The 10,242-nt window shown below is 41.8% G+C and overlaps 1 protein-coding gene across 1 annotated transcript in view; it reads right to left on the bottom strand.

Annotated features, from left to right (window-relative positions):
- Positions 1–9,176: 9,176 nt before the first annotated feature.
- The window catches only part of LOC311091363 (solute carrier family 12 member 9), a 43,711-nt gene continuing 42,645 nt past the window's right edge, over positions 9,177–10,242 (bottom strand). The window contains 1 exon segment of the mRNA XM_084127289.1: positions 9,177–10,242. This exon segment is cut by the window's right edge and continues 784 nt beyond it. Coding sequence (XP_083983415.1) covers positions 10,128–10,242 — 115 coding nt within the window. The 3' untranslated portion in view covers positions 9,177–10,127.

The following is a 10,242-nucleotide window of genomic DNA, read 5'->3' as shown; positions in this document are numbered from 1 at the left end:
GCTTTACACCACTGCATCCCTCGCTTTACTCCACTGCATCCCACGCCACTGCATCCCACGCTTTACACCACTGCATCCCTCGCTTTACTCCACTGCATCCCACGCCACTGCATCCCACGCTTTACACCACTGCATCCCTCGCTTTACTCCACTGCATCCCACGCCACTGCATCCCACACCACTGCATCCCACGCTTTACACCACTGCATCCCTCGCTTTACTCCACTGCATCCCACACCACTGCATCCCACGCTTTACACCACTGCATCCCTCGCTTTACTCCACTGCATCCCACGCCACTGCATCCCACACCACTGCATCCCACGCTTTACACCACTGCATCCCACGCTTTACACCACTGCATCCCACGCTTTACACCACTGCATCCCACGCTTTACTCCACTGCATCCCACGCTTTACACCACTGCATCCCTCGCTTTACTCCACTGCATCCCACGCCACTGCATCCCTCGCTTTACTCCACTGCATCCCACGCCACTGCATCCCACACCACTGCATCCCACGCTTTACACCACTGCATCCCTCGCCACTGCATCCCACGCTTTACTCCACTGCATCCCTCGCCACTGCATCCCTCGCTTTACTCCACTGCATCCCACGCCACTGCATCCCACGCTTTACACCACTGCATCCCTCGCTTTACTCCACTGCATCCCACGCCACTGCATCCCACGCTTTACTCCACTGCATCCCTCGCCACTGCATCCCTCGCTTTACTCCACTGCATCCCACGCCACTGCATCCCACGCTTTACTCCACTGCATCCCACGCCACTGCATCCCACGCTTTACACCACTGCATCCCTCGCTTTACTCCACTGCATCCCACGCTTTACACCACTGCATCCCACGCTTTACCCCACTGCATCCCACGCTTAGTGAGAAAATTTCACGAATGGACTTATTGCTCAGGTGGCAACTGATTACGATCCCACGCTTAGGTTCACTGAGCTCCTGAGAGCGACCCTTTCTTTCACAGATGTGTGTAGAAGCGTCTGCATGCTTGATTTATACAACTGTGGCCATGGAAGAGATTGGAACACCTGAACTCAATGATTTGGAGGGGTGTCCCAATACTTTTGGCAATATAGTGTAGATGGATGGATGGATGGATGGATGGATGGATAGATAATTCTAGAATAAGGGCAAAAGTGACTATGACGATGGTCAAAACTACTCGACACTAAACTCTACAGAATAACCTGCATTAAAGTAAATACTCAATGTTTATTTCATGTAACTTTAAAGTTTAATTTGCATCTTAGTTTTAAGTGAAGAAATGACTTTCAATTGAAAGACACATGCAGAGTTTGTTTGTGTGTTTTTCTGCAGGTGTGTGTGTGTGTGTGTGTGTGTTTACAGCAGCAGGGATTGAACGCCACAAATGAACACGGCTTCTTTCCGCCTGACGAGTTCTGCGCACTTATTCACGCCTCTCTCACAATGTGCTAATTACCCACAACACCAACAAACAAACAAACAGAAACAATTAAGATGTTCATTCTGCCATTTTCTCTACCTCTCCCTCCTTCTCTTTCTGTTTTTAACGCAGCGTTTCTTTCACTCGGCTCTGTTATGGAGCAGAAGTGATAATTTAGTGTTGAGCTGTTCCCACGGCGATGAGAACTGGGCGCGCTCACCTGAGAAAAACAATCCTATCAGAGAGTGACAGTAATTATGGAGAGAGAGAGAGAGAGACAGAGAGAGAGAGAGAGAGAGAGACAGAGAGAGAGAGAAAAACAGAGGGAGTAGAAATATGAGAGGGGCAGAAAAAGACTTCAGCGCATTACAGATTGAAATAGAGAAAATAGAACCAAAGAGCAGAGTGAGAAAGCAACGAAAATAAGAGACCAGGAGGAGAGAGAGAAAAAGAGGTTTTCTAGTCTGAGCAGACATGATAGATAGATGGATGGATGGATGGATGGATGGATGGATGGATGGATGGATGGACGGACGGACGGACAGATAGATAGAACACAAGAGTTCAGATGAACACAAGAGCTGCTAGTGGCCTATACGCTGAGTTTTCATTCATTTTTGTGACGCGTTCTCTGTTGTCCCAGAAAGGAAACTGGGACGTCAGAGAACGGCATCCTGTTTGTTTTCTTTATTTTACAAAAGCACAATGATGTGTTGTTAATGTGAGCGTACACAAATAAAAACAGACCATTCACAGTTTCAAATGATGTCTTACTCTTATCTGGATGACCATAAATGACGGAGTATTTGAAGTTGTTTCCACTGTTATAATGAGACACAATCATGTGGCATTGACTCGTGGAGCTCTCACTACAGTCCAGTGATGAAGTGTGTGTGTCCTGGAAATATGAAGCCTGAGGTGTTGCTTCACTCGCGTCTCCTCGTGGAAATGAAGAAAAGCTGAAGCTCTTTTTCTCCTCCTCACTCTTTCCATGATGTCTTGAAAAAGTGTAATATTGAACTTTGTGCAACTGCCAATGTCACCGTATGTCAATGAACTCACACACACACACACACACACACACACACACACACACACTGCGTGTTTGACCTCCAGGAAAACAGCAGATGAAGGTCATTCATTTTAAGAGCAGTGTGTGAAATCTTATCAGACCAAAGACACGGAAGAGCAGAGCTCGACTTATCTCTTCCAGAACAATCACAGAGAGAGAGAGAGAGAGAGAGAGAGAGAGAGAGAGAGAGAGAGAGAGAGAGAGAGAGAGAGAGGGAGAGAGAGAGGGAGAGAGAGATTGATTTGATTTTTGAAAAGAAATTATTTACAATTTTAACAGTATCTCTTCACAATAAACTGACCATATAATACATTTAACACATTACACAGAGGATATTAATACCTAATGAAATTACAAAGAAAAAAACAAATCACCTTCACAAACTGCACACAAAGCACCATGACTGCACCATATCAATTCAAAAGTTGAAAGATCTCTCATAGTTTTATAAAACCGAAAATCAATCAAAACTCTAGATTTTATCAAAGTTAAAAAACACACGTTCACATCATCGCTACACTTTTGTTCCACTCTGTTTTTCCTGCTGATATAAATTGCCATTTTCGCTTGCCCTAAAATGAAATTCAACAATTGACAGGTGAAACGTTTTTTCTGAAAGTACTTAAAACCCAAAATGAAAGTCTCAATACAAAAAGTTTCATCAAACCTACTAAACAATTCTTTTAATCTCATAAACAAAGGTTCTAATCTAAAACAATGCAACTTCTCCCTTTGAAGACAGAAAGGGCAAGCAGAATTAACTTCTGGATTCAGCACCGAAATAAAAGAATTGACAGCAATGGCACCATGGAGAATTCTCCATTGTACATCACCAAACCTTTTAGACAATGGTGGCTTATATAATGATCTCCATTCAAGGTTTTACATCATTTCTTAGTTTAAAAACAGAACGCCATGGTGTATCGGTTCTTTTTTCTAACATTTTCTTATTAAAAAACCAAAACACAGGCTCTAGACATGCTAATCTATGCCAAAGTGAAGTTGTTGACAATGAGAGTTCGCCCCCTATAGGACATATTCGGTAATAACCATTTCCACTTATCCAATCGCCCCTTAACTTTTTCCATCAGCACCTCCCAATTTTTTTGTAACACACTGTCATCCCCTAGATAAACTCCTAAATATTTTATACCCCCATTCCCCCAACACAACCCATCAGGAAGGCAAGGTTTACCATCAGTCCATTGTCCCAACAATAAAGCATCACTTTTTTTCCAATTGACCTTTGCAGAAGACAACAGTCTAACTTCTTCAATTAAATTAAGTAAAATCTGCACATCACTTTGTCTGTTGATCATCACCACAATATCATCGGCATAGGCTGACAAACAAATTTTATTATTACAAAATGGTAAAAACAAACCACTTAATTGACCTCTTATCTGTTGAAGCAATGGCTCAATAGCCAAGGAATACAACATTCCAGACAAGGAGCAACCTTGTCTGATACCCCTGAGAACCTGAAAAGGAGCACATAAGCCACCATTTATTTTCAGCATACTCTCAACGTCACAATAGAGTACCCTAAGCATGTCTATAAAGTTCTTGCTAAAACCAAAAGCTGTTAAAGCACTCCACAAATATGAGTGCTCTACTCGGTCAAATGCCTTCTCCTGATCCAAAGATATCAAGCCACAGTCCAAATTTAACAATTTAGAGACGTAAAAAATATCCAGAATTAAAGAAATATTGTCGAATATAGATCTACCTGGGACACAGTACGTCTGGTCCGGATGGATAGCCTGACCCAACACTCCAGCCAATCTCTTACCCAATGCCTTAGAGAGTATTTTATAGTCGCTGCAGAGAACCGAGACAGGGCACCAGTTCTTAATATCTGTAAGGTCCCCTTTTTTTGGAAGAAGAGTGATCACCGCTCTTCGGCAACTCAACGGCAACCCGCCCTTCGACAAGCTGTCCTTCAGTACCTCCAGCAGATCTACACCCAACTCCAACCAAAAAGCCTTATAGAAGTCAACTGGGAGGCCATCCACTCCTGGTGCCCTCCCAGACTCCATGCTCTGCAGGGCCTTATAGAGCTCTTCCAGGGTCAGCACTCCTTCAAGTTCATTATTACCCTCCTCTGACACCTTTGGTAGGCTGTCAAGGAAAACGTTGTCCACACAACACTCTGACTTGAGCTCACTCCTATACAGATTTTGATAAAACTGTACTGCCCTTCCCCGAATTCCAGCCGGACCCGACAATAAAACTCCATCTTCGGAGCGCAATCCATGAATAAACCATTTCTTATTGGGATGGTGCATTCATCTGGTCAATGCTTTGAAAGCGTGAACGGACCAGAGCCCCCTGTACTTTATGCCCTAGTAGATCAGCTAACTGAGCTTCTTTGAGCAGGCTTCTAAATAATGAATCTCGCCAGTAGATTGAGCCAAATTTTGAAATTCAATTATCTCTCTTTCCAAAAACTCTAAAGAACGAGTCAAGTCCTTAGTAACGTTGTGAATATACTGTTGAGTAAATTGTCTTATTTTTATCTTACCAACATCCCACCACTGTTGCAATGAATTAAAAAAAGACTTCTTTGTTCTTTGAGCTTCCCAGAAATACTTAAATGATTCCTTAAAAAAATGATAATTTAACAAATTAGTATTAAAATGCCAGTATGCGCTTTTTGGTTTTATTGAGCTTAAAATCAGCTTACAGTGCACCATACTGTGATCTGAAAAACTTACTGGTGTTATATAACATTTATTGAAAATACTAAGATGGTGATTAAAACTGTAAAATCTGTCCAGCCTAGCTAATGACATAACATTATCACGTGTGTGAACCCAAGTGTACTGTCTCTCATTACCATTTAAAGATCTCCAAACATCACATAAATCATACTTTTTAATAATATGAATAAAACGTTTATGTGAAGCCAAATGAGGCTCAATGTGATTTCGATCTAGATTATGCTCAGTACAATTGAAATCACCACCTAGGAACAAGAAATCTTCAGGGCAACAGTTTTGTAGAGTTGAACACAGTATGTCTAAAAAAAACGTTCTTTCAACTGGTGCAGCTGGAACAAATACACAAATAAAAATAAACACATAACTTTCGACAACAGCTCTAACTTTTAAAAGCCTACCTTTTACTATTTCATCAACATCATAAGAGATAGGACTAAAATTCTTTGTGAATAAAATGGCAACTCCTCCACTTATTGAAGTGTTGTGGCTTAACACCGGGATGCCATCAAACTCCCTCGCCCAGTCAGCAGCATTTTTCAAGTCGCTATGAGTTTCTTGTAACAAAACAACATCAATATCTTTCTGTTTAATTACTTCATATATTGTAGCTCTTTTTCTAGAATCTCTTGCACCGTTAACAATCAAAGTAGCTACATGCACTTCACTCATAAAAAAGAAAAAAGAAAAGAAAAAACACCCAAATAGTCAAAAAACATCAGCCATTCTCCTTTTAAAATTAACAGACATCATCGTTTAAAGCAGTATTGAGATTCCTCACAGTTTTCTTAAGTCGATAGACTTCTTTGTTAGTAAAGCAACTCTCTGCCATTAGGCTTCTTGCTTTTTCAGCAAAATGTTTGACATCAGGAAAATATTCCTGCACATTCACACCTCTTTTTTTTTTTGTTGATCTAAGGAATAACTTAATATCATCAAGTCCATAATCCTGACCAATGAACTCCCCGTGAGAAAGTGTCACAGTCAGAAGACCCACCATCACTTTCTGTATCCTGATCCATATTGTCTTGCACTTCACTCGTTTTACTTATTTTGGCATCAAACATTTTTTTAATCATCTTCCTTTTATGAGGCATTTTGAAAAAATGCTCTTCCTCCACACACTCCGTTGCACAAGCTTCTTGCAATATCACTGAACTATTCTCTAAAGCACTTTCATTTTGCTCATCTCCTTTATCCTCAGAAAACTGCCACGCTCGGTAAATCTTTGACACTAGCCTCCGTCACCGCCACAGCCGAGCTCGGCCCCGGCAATACCTCCTCAAGTATGTCGGCAACACCAAACGCACCACCACCACCCTCAGTACTCTCATTCACTACGTTTGCTTCCCTTTCTGAAACTTTGTCAGGACAATAGGGCTTGGGCGTCGTGACGTCATACTTGGCGTGGCGGCCATGTTGATGGCCTCGCGAATGTAAACATACAGTCGAACGAGGAGAAGCAGAGTTGGGAGAAAGAAAATAAAGAAAAAAGATATTAAAGTCCCGAAAAGGATGTGGAATTTACGGGGATACGTTAAATAGGGAAGCCAGGGACCAGTAACGTTATGTGGACAAAATCGGCAAAAAAGTGTAGTTAGTAGCTGTCAACCCTCCCGTTTTTTCCGGGTTTCTCACGCATTTGAGCTCTTTTCCCGCTGTCTTCCCGTTTTAGTATTTTCCTATAAAATATCCCGAAAAATGAAAATTTCAACATTCATCTTTCTGTTGCTATCCCTCTGCTGACAGCAAAAACTGCAGCATTAACTAGCGAGTTGTTAAGCTAGATCTAACGTGACTTTGCTTACAGATTGGCGTGAAATCGTGCTCTCACAACAACCACGCTGTTATATTAAAAAGGCCAATATCACGCTAAGGTTGCCTTCAAGTAAGCAAAACGATGCTTTGAAAACATCTGTTTCGCTGGAAGGGCAAGGGGGTAGCAACAGGACAATAGTAACGTTACAGAGACTGACAGGTCCGATGGAAGGGCTAACATTAATGTTATGAGAGAGTAAGGTATTAAAATACGGGATATTTTACAGGACAATTTGTCCACATACTGGTCCCTGGTTTCCCTAACGTATCCCGGTAAATTCCACATCCTTTTCGGGATTTTAACATCTTTTTTCTTTCTCCCAACTCTGCTTCTCCTCGTTCGACTTGCTGTATGTTTACATTCGCGAGGCCATCAACATGGCCGCCACGGCAAGTATGATGTCACGACGCCCAAGCCCTATTGCGAATTAAATGTCCAGATTTACCACAACTAAAACACTTAGATTTCGCGGCAGTGACAACAATAACATAGTCAAAATTGTCAATTCGAAAATTTAGCGTCATGTCTAGCTCGACATCATCCTGAATAATCATATACGCGAATCGCCTGAACGAAACAATGTGTTTCAACAGAGGTGATCCGCTATTGATTGGGATCTTTTTAATCGGAGATACCAATTTTCCATATCGGGATAAAGCTTGTGTCAAAATTTCATCGCTTACGAACGGTGGAACATTCGACGCACGCGGCCCGACAAAGATCCAAAAATACTAAATAGAAAAGACCAGAAAACAACAAGGGGAAAAAAATGAAAACAGCTTCACTCACAAGCCCTCCAGCCACGCTCACACACTCCGTCAACTCGCACCCAGAGAGAGAGAGAGAGAGAGAGAGAGAGAGAGAGAGAGAGAGAGAGGGAGAGAGGGAGAGAGGGAGAGAGAGAGAGAGAGAGAGAGAGAGAGGGAGAGAGAGGGAGAGAGGGAGAGAGGGAGAGAGGGAGAGAGAGAGAGGGAGAGAGAGAGAGAGAGAGAGAGAGAGAGAGGGAGAGAGGGAGGGAGAGAGGGAGAGAGAGGGAGAGAGAGGGAGAGGGAGAGAGAGAGGGAGAGAGAGAGAGAGAGAGAGAGAGAGAGAGAGAGAGAGGAAGCTGTGATAATGGAGCAAAAGAACAAAACACAGCCAGAACTTTTGTTGTTTCCTCTCAGGTAATTACAGAAGATTACTGCAGCTCAGTGTTCTGACCACTGACACACACTCTTACAGAGAGAGAGAGCGATGACACACACACACGCGATGAGCTGCTGTGTGTTTGGACAGAATGAACTGAGAGGAAGTGTGTGTGTGTGTTTGTGCATCACAGCACTATGACAACCGCTTCTATCGTCATGGCGATGGAGACGACCTGACCGTTGCTGCAGGATATGATCCCAACCCATTTTATTTCATCACACACACACACACACACACTCTCTGGATACGGTCCAAATACCCACTTGACCCCATTTATCTCAGGTAAGAGTCCTTCAACTAACCAATTTATCTTCCTTCCCCTCTCGCTCATATATTTACTCAAACTTCAATAAAAAGTCGTTCATGTCTTAAATCAACATTTTATTTTGGATAAATTTGTAGCTCAGACATCAGACATATAATAAACTAGGGACGCACCGATATGAACATTTTGGCCAATACCGATAACCGATATTTCTTTATATCTGAAAGCCAATAACCGATATATCGGCCGATAAATCTAAATCCAAATTTCTGAATGCTTTTTTAGAGCCAGATTACAAGAACAAAAGTCTCACCATTAAAAGCCACGTCCCAAACACACATACGCATTCTCATGATAATTATGAAGCCGATATGACAGATTTTGGGCTGCACATGTTGCACTGAACTGTATTTCCCATGATTTGAAGTGATTTCAATCATATTTCAATCATCATGGCAATTAATGCGCATCTGAAGCGTCTCAGCTGAAGGAAATAATCCATTATTTATCGGCTTTAATATATCAGACAAATGTTCTTATCGGGCGGATAACGATAACATTAAAAATGAAGATATCGGCCGGATAATCGTGCATCCCTATAATAAACACAGAGATCCGCCGGGAAGGAAAACCAAAACTGCAATCTAAAACAAACAAAGTCAACAACACTCATTAAGCAAACATTGTTTCTTTTTATTCAATTATTAAACAATTTCATTTTTTATATACTTAAATTTTACAGTGCTTAAAATGATTTAATATTAAAAACAATACAAACACAAAATGGAGTGTGATTTCGTACAAGCGTTTGGAGGTATATTGTCGTGTTTTTGTTAGTCGTGTGTGTGTTTTTTTTTAAGTCAAGGCACATGTGGAGCTGTTCGTTGACACACACACACACACACACACACAAAGCACTTTGGTTTCGTGTCAATAAAACAGTGATCCTGCTGTAAACTCGCAGGGCATCGCTGAAGGCAACAGATCGTCTTGGCCGTAAAAACATCTATTATTGCATCAAGTAAACAAATACACTCACAAATCTTTGTTTGGTGTGAACATTAAAAAAATTTCTGGAGTGGATAAAAATATCCTAAAACATTCCAGTGCATCATAAGGAAAAGATTGAGGAATAGCACTGGAATGTCAATAGAGTTTTGAGCTGAGAGAGGCAACATTCTGGAATTCCAGGAACTCCACTTGTTACATTCGATCTTTGTCGTTTTGGCGGGAAAACTTAAAATTCTGGAGTAGCTAAACACTTCCTAAATAATTCCAGTCTCTGTTGGCCTCACCAGGAGAAATACGTAGGAATAGCACCGAAATGTCACGAGTTCTGAACTCAAAGCAGCAACATTCTGGAATTCCAGGAACTCCACTTGTTACATCCAGTTACAATCGAGGAAAGATAAAGAGAAGGAACAGAAGTAGTGCAAGGTAAAGGGTTAAATCAGGCGAACATCTTTCTCATGATTCGTAGCGTCTTTGTGTGAATCTTCTCATTCTTCCGAAGTAAAACATATGAAGTGCTCAAAACAATCAAGAAAAAAGAAAATAAGTGTTTTTACGTTTTATCGTTAGGATTATCTTCGGAACCGTCAGGAATGCGATATCGTACCAGAGTCAAAGGTCAGTGGTGATGACCGGCGTGACCCCGTGTATAAGCAGGGTCGGACCCAGGTCGCGCGTAAGCAGCTCTAGCTGGCGCAGGTAGTCATGGTAACGACTGGTATCCGCG

Source organism: Abramis brama (assembly GCF_963993115.1).
Source record: "Abramis brama genome assembly, chromosome: 10".
Taxonomy (NCBI): domain Eukaryota; kingdom Metazoa; phylum Chordata; class Actinopteri; order Cypriniformes; family Leuciscidae; genus Abramis; species Abramis brama.
The sequence above is the reverse complement of the archived record's forward strand: the minus strand, read 5'-3'. Positions and strand labels throughout refer to the sequence as shown.